The 19,201-nt window shown below is 52.1% G+C and overlaps 1 protein-coding gene across 1 annotated transcript in view; it reads left to right on the plus strand.

Moving 5' to 3' along the window:
* The first annotated feature begins 515 nt into the window (after positions 1-515).
* Positions 516-19,201, plus strand: part of Hcn4 (hyperpolarization activated cyclic nucleotide gated potassium channel 4) — a 39,491-nt gene continuing 20,805 nt past the window's right edge. Inside the window, exon 1 of the mRNA XM_027414906.2 lies at positions 516-1,303. Within this exon, the coding sequence (XP_027270707.1) occupies positions 516-1,303 (788 nt within the window). The remainder of the gene's footprint in view (positions 1,304-19,201) is intronic.

The following is a 19,201-nucleotide window of genomic DNA, read 5'->3' on the forward strand; positions in this document are numbered from 1 at the left end:
TCCCCAGGACCCGCCTGCCGGGCTCTGCTAGAGGAGGCGAGGCGAGCACGCGGGTGGCCCTCCGCAGAGCCCGGGCGGCCACACACGCTGACAGCTCCAGCCGCCCGCCGGACGCACTCCCGGGAGGCGCGCGGGCAGTGCGCTCTCGCTCCGGAGCGGTTCCCGGAGCGCGGCGGCCGCAGCACTGCTGCTGCCCGCGCCCATTGTTCCCCGCGGGGGCGGGGCGCCTGGAGCCGGGCCGCGCGCCGCGCCCCTGATCGCTGGAGGGAGGGAAGTGAGGGAGGGAGCTTGGGGTCCCCGCACCCAAGCGGGGCCGGAGAGGAGTCGCAGCGCGGCGAACCCCGGGACCCGCGGCCGGACTAGGAGCCTCCTCTCGGCGCGCAGCCGGCGCGATCATGGGCTCCTGAGGCGGCCCCGGGTCGGCAGCGAAGGACGCGTCCCCACTGGCCGGCGCACCTGGAGCGGGTCCCCTGTGCCGCACCCGCACCGCTGCCCCGGGCCCAGCCCCTGGCACCATGGACAAGCTGCCGCCGTCCATGCGCAAGCGGCTCTACAGCCTCCCGCAGCAGGTGGGGGCCAAGGCGTGGATCATGGACGAGGAAGAGGATGGAGAGGAGGAGGGGGCCGGGGGCCGCCAGGACCCGAGCCGCAGGAGCATCCGGCTGCGCCCACTGCCCTCGCCCTCACCCTCGGCGGCCGCCGGCTGCGCGGAGTCCCGGGGTGCGGCCCTCGGGGCTACAGACAGCGAGGGGCCGGGCCGCAGCACCGGCAAGTCCAGCACCAACGGTGACTGCAGGCGCTTCCGCGGGAGCCTGGCCTCGCTGGGCAGCCGAGGTGGAGGCAGCGGTGGAGCAGGGAGTAGCAGCAGTCACGGGCACCTGCATGACTCCGCGGAGGAGCGGCGGCTTATTGCCGCCGAGGGCGACGCGTCCCCCGGCGAGGACAGGACGCCCCCGGGCCTGGTGGCCGAGCCCGAGCGCCCCGGCGCCGCGGCACAGCCCGCAGCCTCGCCGCCGCCCCAGCAGCCGCCGCCGCAGCCGGCCTCCGCCTCCGGTGAGCAGCCCTCGGCGGACACCGCTATCAAAGTGGAGGGAGGCGCGGCCGCCAGCGACCAAATCCTCCCCGAGGCCGAGGTGCGCCTGGGCCAGACCGGCTTCATGCAGCGCCAGTTCGGTGCCATGCTGCAACCTGGGGTCAACAAATTCTCCCTAAGGATGTTCGGCAGTCAGAAAGCGGTGGAGCGCGAGCAGGAGAGGGTTAAGTCAGCCGGGTTTTGGATTATCCACCCCTACAGTGACTTCAGGTAAGAGGCCAGGTGGGGATGCTGTGGATGCCTTGTACAGTTGCAGGCATGCTTTCTTCCCAGTCCTGCCTCCCAGCCTGAGTTAACTTTGCTTCCTTGTGCTGGAAGCTCCCAGAGAAGTGGGGCGCCTGGAGAGTCCCAGACACCTCTGGACCTCCTGCAGCACACTAGGAACTTCCTCAGTCTTCGGGCTCCTGCCATCTCTTTTCCAGGGTCTGGGCCGCATTGGAGACAAGCTCAGAGGTGTTCTGAGCCTGGCCTAGCCCTGCCTGCAGCCAAGCCATGCACCTCCCCCTTGCAGGCTGCAGAGTCAAGGTGGCCATCCTAGAGGCAGCTCCAGGTCATTCAGCTTGCAGAGAAGGGTCATGGAGGGAGATAGATATCTTAGCAGCTGGGCCAGCTCCTTGGGTGCTGACTGCAGGTATTAATATGTTTGCTGGGCCTGCGAAGCTGCAGCCAGATTTCTGGAGGACTGAGGTCACTGGCTCCTCAGGCCCAGGATGAAAGCTCTCCACACAGCTTTACCCAGCCCCTCATGCTGAGTGGTGGACCAGGAGCAGGTACCCTGATACAGCTAGCTTTTACACTGGCAGGGCAGAATGACCTTGCTCACATTGGCCAGTGAAGATGTCTGGTGTCCTGACTGACATGCAGTTGTCTATTGATCCCCAACTAGTTCAGTGTCTTGTCCCCATCTCCAGACAAGTCAGGGAGAGGGATCCTGTCCCCTCTTTCATCTCCTGAATCTAATACCAATGACCAGTGGATACCAATCAGTGGCTACGTCCACACCCATCTTCCCTTAGATGGTCAAGATCTGGTAGTGAAGTACCCCTTCCCCAATCAGGCCTGTGGACTGAGTTGTGTATAAGAGAGGTTATGGGTTGCTTCTGAGTTTGCATCAAGAATGCCTTTAAGAAGGTTCTGAGCCCCCACTCTCTCACTTCCTGAGCTTTCCTAACACACCAGATTAGAATGAAGATCTAGCTGGGTTTTTCTTCCTCTCTCTCCCTGTGTCCTGCCCTGTTTGTCTCCCTTGCCTGCCTACCTGCTGGCCTCCCTGTATAAAGGAACGTTTTTGCCGACCAGAGCCTCTTTACAAACTCCAGGGAAGCCGATTTGTAATGAGAGCAAAGCTGTTTTCCATCCAATGAGAGAGATTTCTTTGGCTGGGAATGACCAGTCAGACAACACTTTGGTGGCTTAAAATAGGTGGTGAATAGAGAGGCACCCTCTTTTGGTTCCGTTCCCCTTTTTCTTTTGAGAAATCGATTGTTCTTCCTGTTCTCAGGGAGCAAGGAGGCAGTGGGCTTGCTGGACAGAGCTGTAGCCCTCAAACTATGTGAGCAAAGGTGCATCCTCCTTAGGATCCTCAGTGAATTCCTGTGACTGGCACTGGGGAACTAGGGAGAACTGGACAGAAGCCATGCCTCCTTTGCCCCTGCTGTCTCTGGGTATCCCAGGCTTGTCTTCCCTCAGTGGTGGAGACAGTCAGGTCCAGTATCAATCACTTGAGATTGCTTATGCACTCCTATCAAATACTCTACTTCTGCCCATCTTTGTGGTGGGAAAACTTCTATTCATAGTTCTTATCTTCAAGCCCATTGTCAACCCCAGACATGTCCGGTGACAAACACTGATGGAGAACCTTCTGGCTGCAAAGCCTTGCCCTCTGCACCCATCTTCCCTTAGACGGTCAAGATCTGGGACTGAAGCACCCCCTCCCGTCCACACACACAGCCAAAGCTTTCCTAGTCTTAGCTGTGACATTCATAGCATGCTGATTTACAGTCCCCTAGCTGTAGAGCCTCCACTAATACAGGCTTTGGGGACATCATATCTGAGGCATTGGAGAAGGTGGGCACAGGAAGACTGATAGACAACAGAACAAGGGTCCAACTGTTTTTTTTTGTTTGCTTGTTTGTTTGGTCTGGTTTGGTTTGGTTTTTCAAGACAGGGTTACTTTGTGTAGCCCTGACTGTCTTAGAACTCCTTCTGTAGACCAGGCTGGTCTCGAACTCACAGAGATCCATCTGCCTCTGCCTCCCAGGTGCGTGGATTAAAGGCATGTGCCACCACCACCTGGCCCAACTGGGTTTTAATGTGGGTTTTTGTTTTGTTTGTTTTGCACAAGCAACAGAGACTGGTAGCTGGAAGTGCAAATCTTCTACGCCCAGCCTTGCAGCTGTCCGATGCTGGGTCTGTAGGATGGAAAACAATCCAAGAGGGAGTGTGAGAGTCTCTGGAGGGCAGTGGTTGTGCCCCTTCTGCTCTTCGGCCCAAACAGCTAGTCTTTGCTTCAGAAGTCAAGGAGACTAGGGATTAGCTGAATCTGCTAAGTTAAGAAAACACATCAGTCCATCCAAATCATCACTCCCCCTGGAGATCCCAAGCCTTGAACCATGAAGTTTCAGGTGCTGGCCATGGGCCTTTTTCTGGAGACAGACATCATCCCCCACCAGAACTTCTGCAGCACTCCCCAGACCCACTAAGGATTTATTCATCATTTTGACTGGCAGGAAGCATTGATCCAGCAGAATTGGTTTACTAAAGAAGCAGCAGCAAACTATGATAGATTGAGTTTGCGGTTTGAAGTTCAGGGCTGGCTATGATGGGCTGTTTCTGACATCTGTCCCAGGAGAGAAGGGCTGGGTACGTTTCCCTGGAAAGTCATGGGCTTGTTTTGAGCCCCACCATAACCTGGGCCACGACTGAGAGAGACTAGGCTATTCCTGACTATTCTGCTTCTTGCCTGAGCCATTCTCATCACCCTAGCTAGTCACGTGGCTTCTCCCAGGTTCAAAACTTCCCTTCCTCTCCAACACCCCATTGGCCTTCTGAAGCTCATGCTTTGGGGGAGGCCAGCATGTGGCAACCCTAAGGAAACACCCAGGCTATTGACCAAGGTTCCAGAACCAGTCCTTCCTTCATGGGACCTCTATCCTCAAAGCCTGGGTTTGGAGTTGGAACATAAGAACACATAACACACTAGCTAGATACCCTGGTTTCCTAAGAAGACGGAAGGGGGAAAAGAGAGCAGGAACCCATAGAGAAGGTCTAGTTGCTTTTGTCCTGGAGGCTGATTGGCCAAAATTTCAAATGTCAGGCTCAGGGAGTTGACCTGGGAGTGTGTATGTCAGAGATGTGTGTTTGAGACTGTGTCTTGGGGCTGTGTGGGTGGACCAGGGAAGCTCTTTTCTGAATATTAGCTCTGAGCCTACTGTTGCGCCCCAAACAGCAGCGAGCAGGCAAAAGCTGGCTTCTCCACACCTCCTCGCCCTCTCCTGGCCTGATCCTTTTAAATCAACGAGGAAAGAAAGATACTGGAGGATCTGAAAGCATCCTTTTATTGGGGCTAAAGCAGTTGGTCTTTGAAACTCTGGATACTGAGGATACTGGATACTGGTAGGTCCTAGGATTTGCCTCAGTAGACTTCTTGTTGCTGAACCAGATCAATACCATTGCTCACCACATATCCCCTACCCAACCTGTTCACTATTAGTCCCTAATTGAGTTATCAACCTTCTGTGAGCCTCAGTTTTCCTGCCCAGAAAATGGTACTCCTCTTGTTAATTTCTATGTTGGACACAAACTGTGCAAATATAGGCACTCAGATGAGGCAAGAGTCTACAGTGAGTGGTCAAATACTTTCCTTGCTCTCACTCTTTCCTCTCCTTGGTCCTGGGTAGACCATGTGGGTCTCTGTTCTGGGCTCTGGCCAGGGGTTCTGAACCAGTCTACTGTCAGAGACTTGACTGAGAGCCTGCTCGAAACTGCCAAGTCAGTATCTAGAGAAATACACATAGACGTAGGCATGTGCCAGGTGGGGGTGGCACACAATCCCCTGTGTCTGGGGTTTCCCTAAATTGAGAATCATGTGGGGGATGATGGCTGTGGGCTCCACTGTAGGCCCTGGTCAGACAGTCTAGGGCCTGGTGCGGGTGGGACACTAGCCTTCCTTGGAGTCTAGTATGGTGTGTGTAGGGTGTCCCTCTGTGATTTGTACTTGGGCCTCCCATTGCCAGCAGAGTGCAAAAGCAGTCAGGGATCAGTTAGAAGCCTGGGATAGGAAAGAACATCTGTTCGACGATCATTGCTTGTCTGACTCCCATGTACTTTCCCTTGCAGCCTTGGATAGGACTGTTCAGGAAGGAGGCCGTCTGGTTCTGGGGCTGGGAATTTGGAGGCCCTTTCTTAGGAGAGCCTTTCTTGGCCAGCTGTTCCTGCTGGCAACGTGGGAAATAGGGTGAAAGGCACAGCAGGCACAGGCAGCAGAGAGGGGAGGGCGACTTGGTGCAGAGGGGAATTCCAAGGTGAGCTGCCTGGGTGGTGCTGTTGGCTGGCACAGTGGGCAGCGGACTCTCCAGCTGTGCAGTGTGCCCCCCCTCACAAGGCTAGAGCTAGTGGAGCTTGGGGTATGTTGTCTTCATAAGTACAGGAGCCTGGAAACCCACCGGGCCAGAGGGCTAAGCCCGCTGGCTATCTGGTTCTCCCTGTAACTTGCCTTTAGCTCCCATATCTGGTAACTGTATCATGGGTCTGGGGGCTGCCTTCTCCTGTTTGGCCTTGCCTCTGTCCCTTTGGTTTTATGAGCCAAGGATTTCATACTAGTAAGTAGCAGACTTCACACAGGGAAACCCAACAGTGCTCTTCAGCCTGTTCATCTCCTCTCCAGGTTGCGAGGCTTCACATTCCCACATCTTCCTTCCACTTATCCAAACCACCCATCAATCCTCCTGGCTACTTGGTGGTATTGGATGGAACTCTGTTTTTTTTTTTAATGCAGCTCTTTATTGGAATGTTATCCATCTCACTCTGGGACCTTATTAAAATGCAGCTTCTTGTATGTAATGATATAATTCTGGTGCCCTGGGACCAGGTGTGGAGTCCTGAGCTTACAGCTCATATGCTTAGGCCATGATTGCAGAGGCCTGAGCCTGTTTCTTCTGCCTTTGGCAATGGAGCCCTTGGCCTCCAGCCCCAGTCTCAGCTCGGGGGTGGGGGGGCAGGATGCTGTAAAGGAGGTGGACCAGGCCTCAGAGGTCACTTGTGCCCTGGGATGTCAGATTCACAGTCTCATCTCCGGCTTCCTGCATTGTGGTTCGAGGTTTGGTTTGGGTTTGCTGGCTCTGCATGCTGGCTTCTAGGGATGCTGAAGAGCAGGAGGAGACCAGGTAACCAGGGGACTCCTGTTACTCCAAGTCACCACTTTCTCAGCTTCTCTCCTGTCCTAATGGTCAGAGGCCAAGGCCTGAGAGAGGGAGCAGAAAGGACAGGGATATCATACTGAAGTGAGATTTCCAAATAGAATAGGTAGGCATTGTTGGTGGGAGTCCCTAGGTGACAGGTTGCTGTGACAGTAGCCAGCTGGGAGGGGACAGTGGCATCCTGAATAGCAGCTGCCTTAGTACCTTGAGCACGGGATCTGTCCCAATCCTGTGTTCCCCTTTCCTGCCCCTGGTCATGGACAGCTTTTTCTGTGGTATAGGCTTGCCTGTCAACTTCTCTCCCTCTCCCAGCCTCCATTCAGATAACAGGGAGGACAAGTGTCATTGAGGCCCAAGTGGCCCTTGTCTCTGCCACAACACTGATACCAAGGGGGAAATCATGTACAGCAGAAGGTCCTGGCCCAGTCCACTGGGTGTTTGTCATATAACTGAGGCAGCCATAGTTCCTGCTTGGCTTGAGAGTGCTTACAAAGCTGTACTGTCAGTTGCTAATTAATAGAAAGGCTACAGAGGCCAGCCAGGCAGTCCTGCTTGGGCCCAGGGGATACTGAAGAATCCACATTTCCCAGCCAGAGAGGCCACTGGAGGGCAGGGGCATTGTCTTGGCTTTGGAAAGGATGCTGTCTGCCAGCCAAGCTTCCTTGTTGAGAAAGCAGTGCCAGGGACCTGGAAATCTGTGGTCCCAAGGGCCAGGAAGCCACTCAGAGGTACTTTCTACCATCACAACCACCCAAAGCTGGGCAGGAGGCAGCAGTGAGAGGGGGTGAGTTCTCCAGCACCAAGGATGCTCAAGACAACAGAGAAGAGTGCTTGGTACTGCTGAACAACATCCTGTGGACCAAATGCAGCACTGAGTGGACCCAATGGCTAACATAGTGCATTGTGACAGATCTGAGGCATAATTTAAGGTAGCAAGTTAGGACATGGCAATATAGGGGGCTGGGCTGAGGACATGGTTCACTCAGAAAAAGTGCTTGCGATGTAAGTACTGAGGACATGAGTTTGGATCCCTAGCACCCACATTAATAATAATTTTTTAAAGCCATGTGTCATGATGTATGCCTTTAATTCCAGTGTGGAGGAAGAGACAGGAGGATTCCTGGGGCTTGCTAGCCAGGCAACCTAACCAAATCAGTGAGTCCAAGTTCATTGAGAGACCCTATCCTCCCCACAAAAAATAAGGTGGAGAACAATTGTGTGAATGGCTTCCATACACCTGCACACACACACACACACACACACACACACACACACACACACACACACACACACACACACGGTATGGCTGGGGACTTCTCTTGAAAATACTGAGAACAGCTCTGACCTCAACATTCCCACCTCACAGCCAGGAGCACGGGAAAGCCAGTGGTTCACCCTCTAGTTGGGCCTGTGTTGTCCATCTTGTCCTAAGTTTCTGGACCCTAGCTGTTCCTATGATATCTGTCTCACATCCAGCCTTGCCATTCGCCATCTACTCATACCCTTATTGCTTCCAAGTTCACAACCCTTCACTCAAATGAGGAGACTCAAGTCAGATGGTTTTTAGACTAATAACCGCCATCATGGAGCAGCTGCCATATGCTAGGTTGTGTGGGGAACTGGGTACATTTTATCTCATTTACTCTTCAGAGTGGCCCCCAGATAGTTTAATTGTGCTCGTTTTATAGACAAGGCTGGTATGGGGGTCAGGGAACAATTTATTCCCAATCACATCATTAGGAAGAACCAGGCCTGGCATCCGAATCTCATCTGTGGAACTCTGAACTTATGTCTTCCCTCCTTCCCTCCCTCCCCCCTCCTCCTCTTCCCCCTCACCTCTTCTCCTTCGCTTTAAAATTTTAAATATTCTAGGGAATATTCTCCTGAGAACCAAAACATTATGGAGGGGCTCAGAAAAAGGGGGTGATCAGCAGGTACAGGAAGCCCATTAGGTCTCAGAGCCCCAAATAAAAGACCAGAACAAACCTCATCTGGAGTATTCCTTGTGTAGATGGAGGCAGAGAAGGCCACAAAGGAAGTTGGCACCAAAGACAAAATCAGAACCTACTCAGTTATATGTCTCTCTACAAAGGTCTTAAAACCCTGGTCTACCTCCGGCTTTCAGAATGGGGCTTCCAGCGAAGTCTTCCTGAATGGTCCCCACCCCAACCTCATCCTTCATGGAAATGTACACCTGCACTGTGGGTGCAGCTCAATGGTGAGCTGCACTCTGGGCTCCACTACTTGCAATGCAGCCAGATTGGAAAGAGGAAAAGAAATGTTTCAAGCTCATCTCAAGAATGGAATCTTCCTTTATCGGACAGCTCAGAGCATGGGGACTTAGCCAAATTCTAGTCCCACTTCAGGGCTGTCACTTTTGGAGTCCAGATGCCTACCCACCTGATCCTCTCCTGGCAGGTCTTGACTGCTGGGTAGACCGTTGGGATTTGGTAGTACATTCCTGTTCCAGGAGGATGGTTCAGGTTCCAAGGGAAGAGGAACAAATAGCCAGGGGTGTCCATGCTTGGTCCACCAGAGAAGCAAATAGTACTTGGTCTATGTATTGAATCCTTTAGAAAAACAAGGATGTGGAGTGGGTGTGTAGATTAGGACTCAGCCAAGGCCTATGTCTGGAATCCAGGCTCAATCCATGACCAGGGGCAGAGTTCAGTCTCTGATGAAGGTCAGAGTTCAGTGGTCTGGACTCAGAGTGTGACCAGTAGGCTTCGTTTGTGATTAGGATCAGGGCTCAGCTTATGACCAGGATAAAAAGTCAGTCATAACTAGGCTCAGGGACTCATAAGATAAAGGCTTGGCTCAGGCCCTGGAGCAAAAGCCTCTGAACCAATTTCAGTGTCCTCCTGGAGGACCCAGAGCTTGGGGCAGGATTGAGAACACTCACCACCTTGTGCTCCCCTTGCCTTCTGAAGCTCCTGTGCCTCTTAGCATTTGAGCAAGATGCCTTTGGTCCTCTCTGGTAGGCAAAGCACAAATTATAAATAAGCAGCAGTTCCACCACTGCTGGAACTGCCAAGTCTCATACATGACCACTCCTTGCCCTACTCTGCACCCTCATTGTTGGGCCTGGTGTCTGGTGTTCCCAGCCAGGCAGCAAGGCCTGAGGTGCCTGCCCAGAGATGGCCATGCAGTGAGTGAGTATGGGCTCCATAGTGGGACTCCCTCTGCCCAGGGCACCTAGAACTCTAGAGAATATGCGGTGGGGTTTCCAGGTCTGATCCTGGCAGCTGCGGGGGCCTGATAATTGTACTGGTGATTTTGTGTCTGTCTAAGCATTTACCCATGTGGGTGGATGTGTTATGTCTGCGTGAACGAGGCTTTCAGAAATTAATACATAACAGGGCTGGCTAATGCGTTGTTTTCTCTGCTGGAGGAGGAGCAAGATAAGGGGATCATGCCCTCCAGGAGTCTGCATGTCCCAGGACTGTTTTCATATATTGTGAGAAAGGGGAGTCACCACTGACCTGTCAGGAGAGGATGCTGGCTCCTTGTAAGCTTCCTGGGTCTGGTTTGGGAGAAACAGAAAAATGACAGGCCAATGTGGCTAGGTGGCCAGTGAAGGAAGCCAGTCTGAAGTGGACCTGAAAGAGAGAGAATAGTTTTACATGCTTTCTAAGAAGGTGGTTGGGCACTTGAGGTGGGTGTTGTCAGTCATAGAGGGCAGGTTATCAGACCCTGGCTCTTTGCATCTGCACTCCTTGGGCGCTGCTCTCTTAACTCCCAGGCCCCTGGCCCTGTTGCCTGTCTGCGTCTGCTGTTGCCGTTGCTGGGCATGTACACTGAGCCTGCAGCAGCCTAGGAGGGTACTTCCTTCTCCTTTCCCACAAGGCCCAGAAGACAGACACTGCTGTCATAATGTTACTGAGTGTGTGGCCTGGAGCCCAGAAGTAATTACCCTGCAGTCCCCTTGAAGGTTGGAGCAGCCCCTGTCAATGATTAACACAAGTCCCTGGCCACTGAAAGCCCAGCCAGCCATAGGTTTCTCCTTTCTGCAATTCCTCAGAAGATATGACACACCTGTTTCTTCCCCTGAGCACAGCAAAGACGGCAGACACCCAGGTCTCATCAATCCCTGTAACACCTTTTAGAATTGTGGTCTAACTGAGAAGTTTTTAGCAGATGAGCTGAGGTTAGCTCACTTGGAGCCCTTGCCTTACCACCCTGAGTTGGCCTAAGTGTGAGCCCTCCCCACACCAGGAGTTTGTCCTCTCATCCTTATCCTGCCTTGTTGTGGAACCCCAGCAAGCTCCTTTCCTCTCTCAGCATCCAGGGTCAGGACTCAGGCTAAGCCTGAGAAGAGAGCAGAGCTAATTGCACAAATAGGTATTGAGCCTGCAATCCTGACCCCATTAGTGCAAATTGAGCCAGCAGGGCCCTGCTGACCAGTGGAGCTGATGAGAAGGAACCTCACTCTACTGAGCCAAGCCAGGATGGATCCTGCAATTTTATGGCCTCTGGTCCTGAAGTATTTGGGGCCCCTTGGGCATCTTTCTGCTGAGGACTTGCAGGGGCAGTCCATTAGCTCCCAGCCTGTGGAGTTTTAAGAAGACTTTCTTTGCTATGCTCCTTGGGAAGCCTACCCAGGGACCAACTTGGAGCAAGGGCTTAATAAAAATGATCTGAAATGCCCCCTTCTTGCCTAAGGTCCTGACTGTTCTCCTAACTCCTGGGGGAAACTCCTGGGGAGATTTTTCCACTCTTGGAAGCTCAGAGCTGGCCTTCCAAGGGCTTTCAGTATGAGGACTCGTGGAGACTGCAGGTTATACTAGGTGGCTGTGGATGGAGGAACCCACAGGTCCATAGGTCTGCCAGCTATGAAGTGACCTCCATTCCAGTTTCAGAGGCTCTTGGGAGGCAACTTCTAGAACAGGACCAAGGAAGAGTATGAGACTCAAAGGCTAGTGTAGCCATGTGGGTTTAGCTAAAGCTTTTCTTTGACTTGTTTTCCCCATTTGAATATGATAAGGACTAGGGTTGCATTTTACCAAGGTCCTAAAGCCTAGGTGGTGGCCACTGCAGCATCTCTGAGGTATGTGGTCACACTGAGTTGCCTCCTCAGAATGAGGCGAGGCAGGCTCAGTTCTAGGAATCATTCTGTCTTCATTCACTTTCTACTGCTGTGATAAAACACAGCCAAAAGTGACACAGGGAGGAAGGGTTTATTTGGCTTACATGTCCAGATCACATAGTCTATCCTGAAGGGAAGTCAGGGCAGGAACCTGGAAGCAGGAACTGATGTAGAGGCCATGGAGGAGTGCAGCTTACTTGGTTTGCTCCTCATGGCTTGCTCAGCCTGGTTTTATTTGGTTTTTGTTTTGTTTTGTTTTGTTAACGCAACCCAGAACCATCTGTCCAGGGATGGTACCCCTGGGTCCTCCCACATCAATCATTAATTAAGAAGATGCCCCATAGACTTGCCTATAGGCAATCTGATGCAGGCATGTTCTCAATTGAAGTTCTCTCTTCCCAGATAACCGTGGCTTGTGTAAAGTTGACAAAAACATAGCCAGTGCACACCCCTCCTGCTTAATATGCCACTCAATACTCAGGGAGCCTATGTGGTGGGCTTTCCCAAAGGACCTCTGGCCTTAGGTACCTGCTGTGATAGCTTCAAGTTGCCTCAGTCCTGCATTAGCTCCCAGGGCCCCAGTCAAATTCTGACTTCTCTGTCCCATGCCCAGCCCTGTCCCTCTTTTCTTTTCTTTTCTTTTCTTTTCTTTTTTCTTTTTTCTTTTCTTTCTTTCTTTTCTTTTTTTTTTTTTTTTTTTTTTTTTTTTTTCGAGACAGGGTTTCTCTGTGTAGCTTTGGAGCCTATCCTGGAACTCGCTCTGGAGACCAGGCTGGCCTCGAACTCACAGAGATCCGCCTGCCTCTGCCTCCCGAGTGCTGGGATTAAAGGCGTGTGCCACAACGCCCGGCTCTGTCCCTCTTTTCTAGTGAACTATTCCCCACATTGTCATACACAGGTTGTTATAAATCAAAATCGTGAAAATCAGGCTGGGAGGACCTTTGAGGATCTTAGCCCTCCCTTAGCCTCCTTGCTGAGACAGGGGAGGACTAGAGACCCATCTGGCCCCAGACCCTCAGAGCCCATATACTTCAGTGGGATCCTTATTGCTCAACCGACCCAGCTCAGCAAAATCAGGGTGTACAGCAAAATTTCGTTTTCTCATTGGTTCACCCTACCATAGTCACTGTGGTCCAAACCTATCGGAGGTTGGTACAACTTGAGCCCGTTTTCTCCTTCACCCTGATAGTCCTTTTTACAAGGGCAGATGAGCCCTGCTACCTAATTTCCCTTGGGGGTGGGGTGGTTTTCATGTGCTACTCTACAACAATACTCTATTTTTGTCCCACTCTCCTGAACAGTAGAGCAGATGGTTCCTGGGGGAGTGGGGCTTGAGCCTTCTTTGATTCTTGTAAGTGGATCTAAGTTTGTTAAATGTTGGTCCTTTCCCCTATTTCCTTCAGACCATCTTCTCTCACTGGGTGTTGAAGCACTAGCCTGAGGGAGTTCAGCATTCTGACAACTTGGACACTTGGACTATTGTAGGGCAAGAAGATGTCCTTTGCTGTGCAGTTGTGTGTGTGTGAGTGTTTGTGTGTGTGTGTGTGTGTGTGTGTGTGTACATATGCACATATATATGTATGTATATAATTAGTTTGTGTCTGTGTGCACAAAGTTTTCAGAGAACTCAACCCCTCAGGAAAGCAAGGGGTTATCACCTCAAAGTGTCCCCAGCAGCCAGGCTGGAAGGAGGATATGTCATCCAGTCTGCTCCCAGGGAAATCTGCAATCCTCATGGCTCCTGAAGCTCCCAGAAGAACCCTGGCTTCCAGGTCTGCCTTTCAGGGTGTCCCTGTCTTTCCTCTATCCAGGCATCAGACCGAGGCCTCTGAGCCACACTTCTTTCCTTTTCTTCTGCAGGCTCAGCCCTCTGACAGCCTCTCTGGCCTCTGTGGTGCCTTCAGTGTACCCGGCCTTGTCTTCTCTGTGTACTTGTGGGGAATTTGAGGAGGGCTGTGAGAGAAAGGAACTCCTTAAACAGAGACATAGAGAACTGAGACCCTTGGGCTTCCCTGACTCCTTCCATATTGTGTGGGCCTCAAGACACAACACTGATTCTTGGGCACACTAGGCACACCCCCATCTCCTCTTTGAGGCTGTAGTAGCTAGCAGGCTACACTGTCCCATTTTCCCTTTGAGCCTCAGCTGCATTCCATTCTGGCAGCCCAAAGCTTCTGGGATGTACAGATAAATAAACCCCATCTTCTCCCCCAGCTTAGGCAACATTTGCCACTGAGTTGGACTTCAGGTCATCAACTCCCCTGTGGAGTGGGTCTGCCCATCTCTCAGACTCAGTGCTGCTTGAGGTGAAGCCAGGAGACTTCAAAGGGCTCCCACATTTCTCTGGATAGGCCCCACATTTTGTTGGCACAGAATGGTAAAACACAACATATAATGTGTTAGAAATAGTATCCCAGGAGCCGAGGATGCAGCTTAGTTGATAGGGTGCTTGCATGGCATACTCAAAACCCTGGGTTCAAGCACTCTCACTACCTAGATCTGACATGGTGGCACACACCTGTAATCCTAGCACTCTGCAAAGGTGGAGGCTGGGGGATCAGAAGTCCAAAGTCATTCCAACCTGGGCTACAAGACACCCCAGGAATTAATAGTATCTTAGCTAATTTTGCCAAGATCACTGATGTAGGGTCTAATGGTCTTATTTTAAACATGAAAAGACAGGTTCAGACAGTTTACATGACTTGCCAAAGGCCACACAATCTGTCAGTAAAACAGCAGAGTTTCTAGCCACCATCCTGCTGCAGCCTGGCTACTCTGAGTGTGCCCCCTGGCCCAGCGGCCTCCACAGTGCATGGAGTTTGTCAGCAATACAGATAGCAGGCCCTATCCTCACCTACTGAAGCCCAAACCTTGAGCAGAAGCCCAAGTGTCTATAGCCCACAGCTTAAGGATCGTCATGTAGAAGGGGTGGTTCAGTCATAGTTCACAGTTTGCCTTGTTCCCATTGAGTGGCCAACACCAGCCTTCACTCTATCATGAGGGACTGGGACCTTAGCCTACACTAGCCAGGGGCATTAGAAGAGAGAAGGACTAAAGGGTCATTCAGGGACCTACTATTGTTCCTCAAGTGAGTGATAATTGAAGAAACATTAGAAAAACATGCTCCCAGACCAAGCCCAGCTGGCAACTCTTGGTTTTGAGTCTGTGTCTGCAGCAGCCTGGAGGGCTGGGAGCAGCTACCTGGGAGCCCTGTGATTCTGAGTCAGAGATATTGAGGTGGGTTAAAAATAGAGCCCTGGTGGCCAGGCGGGGGTTGGAGGAAAAGAGCATTTTCTCCGCTGTTGTGGGGAGACCCTGGGGCCTTCGGGGGGCTGGGCAGGAAGGAGGTGGTGGAGGGAATATGCTCCCCTCTAGAAGCCTGAGCTGAGAGGGTGATGGGAGACGAATAGGTCAGCTGTGAGTAGGGGGAGGTTGACATGCAAGCCCAGGGCAGAAGCCAGCAGGGTCTACTCACCAGCAGGCAGCCAAACAGACGACTGGGATGTGAGGCGAAGGAGGGGCAGCGCTGTCTAGGATCACAACAAACAGGAGCTGGACAGAGAGGCTGAGGGTGGCAGGGGGATCTGCCACAGTGGCCTGTGGCCTGCAGGCTGGACTCACAGCTTTGGCTGCAGTCTTTAGAGAGCTTAAAATAAAAGGCTGAACTGGTGAAGTAGCTTGGTTGGTAGAGGGCTTGCCAAACATGCATGAAGCCCCGGGTTCAATTCCCAATGCATCATAAAACCAGGCATGGCAGCATGTGCCTGAAATCCCATCACTCAGGAGGTGGAGGCAAGAAATTCAAGGTTGTCCTCTGCTATATGTCCAGATGGAGTCTAGCCTGGGATGCATGAAACCAATGGGAAAGGATGCCTAGAGGGGGGAGGTACTGAGGATGTGGGCAAGAGAGGGGCTCTCTTCAAGGCTCCTGGAGAGGGATCAGGTTGGCCTTCAGAGGTTGGTGGAAGAGCCACAGGCTGCCTTGTGCTTAGAAAAGTAGAGAATGGGCAAAGGAGCCTGGTGGCAGAAAGGGAAGGGACATTCTGGCGGCTTATCTCTTCTCTGTAGAGTTGAAGGTGTGGTGTCTGCTGGGGCGGGCATGAGGTGACTGCAGTGTTTCTGGAAGAAGGGCTTTAGGTTTGGGAGTGGGGGCAGGAGGTGCTTAGGAGCCTGGATGTTTAGTCAAATGGGGTTGGGGCACTTCTTCCTGAACCCCATGCAGACGTGGAAAGGAAGATGCTCACCTAGGCCAGGGTGGTGTTTTTGTAAAGACTGTTTCAGAAAGGTCAGCATGAGAGGTGAGGATTTGCTTAGAGAAGTGGGAGAGCTGGACAGTCATGTCTGGGACAGGCAGCTCTTTGGGGGAGAATCTGAGGAGTCAGCAGACTGTAGATCCTGGGACCCTGAGGCTAACCAGGCACAGCTGCAGAAAGCAGGAGGAAGGGAGGGCAGAAAGGCCGTGCACTGAAAGTGCAGAGCTGGGACAACTGGAGGTGCCCACTGGTCTAGGGTGTGTGTCTGCAGTGGACATTAAGAGGGGTCATTATCACCGGGGCTTCCAGCTCCCAAGAGCCTAGATTTGTCTAAATCCATGGTATAGAATGGAAGTCATCCAGGGTGGTTGGTGGCATGGCAAGACAGAATGCAGTGGAAGGTTGCAAACCAGGTGCCGGGATTGCCACGATCCCCATGGGTGGCAGATGAGTGCTGGAGGATGGCCAAGAGATGACAGGATGCCCAAAGGATCTGGTAGACATTTCTACCAGAGGCAGGTAGTGACAGCAGGAGGCAGGGAGGAGGATGCTGACTCACCCTGACCTTGAGGTGTGAGGGGCTCTGTGGAGAGTGATGGTCTAAGTTCATTAAGGAGAGGATGTGTTTAGATAAAAAAAAGTATAGAAGCCAAGGAGGAAGGAATCATGGAAGAGGGTACAGGAAAAAGTTAGGAAGGGGGGAGAGTTTGGGAATAATAAAATATCATTAGTCTAACTTCTATTTCTATGGTGTAGTTAAAGGCAGGATTCTGGAGTCAAGCTGTTTGCCCTTGAATTCTTGATCCACTATTGAAGTTCTCAACTTGCAGGGCCTCAGTCACCTTGTCTGTAAAAAGGGCACAACCAGTGTCTGCCTCTTAGTGTCTTTATAAGGACAAAAGAAGATAACCCATATACAGATTAGTGCCCGGCAGGTAGCAGGTGCCTAACAGCTACTGACTGCTGCACACCTTACTGTCTGTTACCACAGGGCAGGTAGTGCACGTTTGGAGGAGATTGTCTCAGCTTTCATCACTTTTCCCAGACTTGAAGACTCCTGGGTTCTGTGACTTGTTGAAGGGCTAGCAAGGAGAGTAGGTGGAGAAGTCGAAGATGAAGGGAGGAGGATCTGCTAACAGAGAAGCCCAAGCCCATGGCGGGAACTCAGGCCAACCTTGTGAAGATGAAGACATTGAGTCTTGGACAAGGGAAAGGACTTCAAAAGCTGATGGCTTCAGAGGAGCAAGGCTGTGAATGAGAGGGGGCCTGGGAGGGGAGAACCAGGGGTCCTGTTGGCTACTGTAACAGAGCTGAGGGGAAGAAAAGGGAAGGGGTGGCTGGGCTGCCAGACTAAGAATTCCCAAAGGTTCCCCATAGGGTTCAGGTCAATGCTTGCTCCTCATGACTTGGAAAGATAACTGGGGGAGGAGCATGTGTATTGGAGGCAAACAGATTGGGGGTGGAGGCCAGGTAAGGTGCAGGAGCAGGAGTGAAAAGATTCAGATCTGGGGCAGAAAGGGCACTCTGAAGCAGCATCATAGGAGAAGCCAGAGAAGATCTGGTAACTTCTGAGGGGCTTGTGAGGACAGGCGGGGTAAGGGAGGTCTGTAGAGAGCTGCTATGAGATTGTGAGTCCTGGGTGCAAAGACAGGAATGCAGGTTGTACCTATCAGCTTGGAGGACGATGCTGAGTTCAGCTGTGTACTCACTGGGTATAGAGACAGCTGGCCCTCCAGGTGGGCACATTCTCCTGGCAGGTGGGAAGGCAGGTCTGGTGCTAGGAGGAGGGTGGGGGCCTGAAGCAGGAACCATCTGCACATAGGAGCATGAAGAGACAGGGTGCTGTTTAACAGGGTAGAGGACCAGCACTACACTCAGATTCCAGGGACCCAGGGCTGAGACAAAGACCTGCCCTTCAGAAGCCTGCTGACCGCTAAGAGCTGAAGCCAGGTCTTAAGCTGGCAAAGACTCAGGGTTAGAGGTTAAAGAGGCCAGAGGAGGTAGCTGCTCAGATGAACATGGAATGATGGGAAATATTTGAATGGCAAGACGGTGGCATTCTCTTTCTTCTGGCTGACAGGATTCCTCGGGGATAATCATTTGTGCCCAAAAATGTATGCAAGTAGGTATTGCTGAAGGTGGGTATAGATATGAGGGCAAAATGGGGACACAGACAAGTGTTTACAAAAAATGCACTTATGTATGTATGCATGCTTGCAGATGTGCAGTCTGTTGTGCACACACATGTGTCTGTTTGCCTCCATATATGCTCACAGGCAAGCATGAGCTTGTGAGGAAATGAGGAGGCTAGAGGAAGCCTTCCTCTTCAGCCTGCATGGAAGGAGAGGGTCCTTTGTTTAGTCCAGAGTCTCTGAGTTCAAAGTTGAGAGTTGTCATCATCTCTGCCCTCATCTCCATGGGGGGTAGCCCCTCCCCTCAGACTACCCCATAAGTAATTGAGACAACAGGGTAAAGGGATGTTTGCCTATCTGCTGTTGCTCAGTCCTTCTACACATGGGTCCTGGCCCCGCAGGGTCAGCTTCTGGACCTCCACTCCCAGCCATCTGCCTGAATCAAAGAGGAGGCGAAGCCAGAGGCTGGGGAGACAGTCTGACACCTAGACTGACCAGAGCCGGGCTGTTGCTTTCTGACCAGGACCCATCAGTTCTGGAGAGGGAAGGCACTTGAGCACCGCAGAGACCCAGGCCTCTAAATCTGGCATGTGCCAATTCCAGAGTGTCTTGGTCTGGTTGCCTATTGCTTCCTTATCACAGCCTGGTGCCTGCTACTATGTCTGTCTTGGATTGTGATGTTATTTCTGAATGGTTCTGGGGACACTAGGGTGCTGTGAGAACATTGGGCAGCTATCCTGTGGCTTCAGAAATCTACTATTCCCTTGGACTTTAGTTTTCCCTTCTGAAGGATAGGTGCAACTGTTCCTGGCTGACTGTCAGCTAATGGCCACGTGCTTTTATCCCTGGAGAGATCCACTGTTCTCTCACCCAGACCAGACCTTAGGAGGCCCTGATATCAGGAAGTTCAGTCCTCTCAGATTTTCTCAACAACCCTTTCTTTTCTGCGTCTGGGACAGTGTCTGGGGCAGTGGATACACCTACCTTGGTAGGACCATCTCCACTGTCATGCAGTACCAGGAAGGTTCATCTGTCCCCTGCACCCCACAGAGCTACCAGACTTTGAAGTTTTATTGACCTATCTGAATCTTGCCTCTGCTTCTCATTAGCCCTATGTCCCTGAGCACATGCTTGTGTTTGAGCCTCAATGTTATCATCTGTAAACACAGACAGTGGTAGCTGTAGTACTAGTGTGAGGGTTAAATGGCCCAATTCATGGA

The sequence above is a fragment of the Cricetulus griseus genome, chromosome 4 (genome assembly GCF_003668045.3).
Source record: "Cricetulus griseus strain 17A/GY chromosome 4, alternate assembly CriGri-PICRH-1.0, whole genome shotgun sequence".
Lineage (NCBI taxonomy): Eukaryota > Metazoa > Chordata > Mammalia > Rodentia > Cricetidae > Cricetulus > Cricetulus griseus.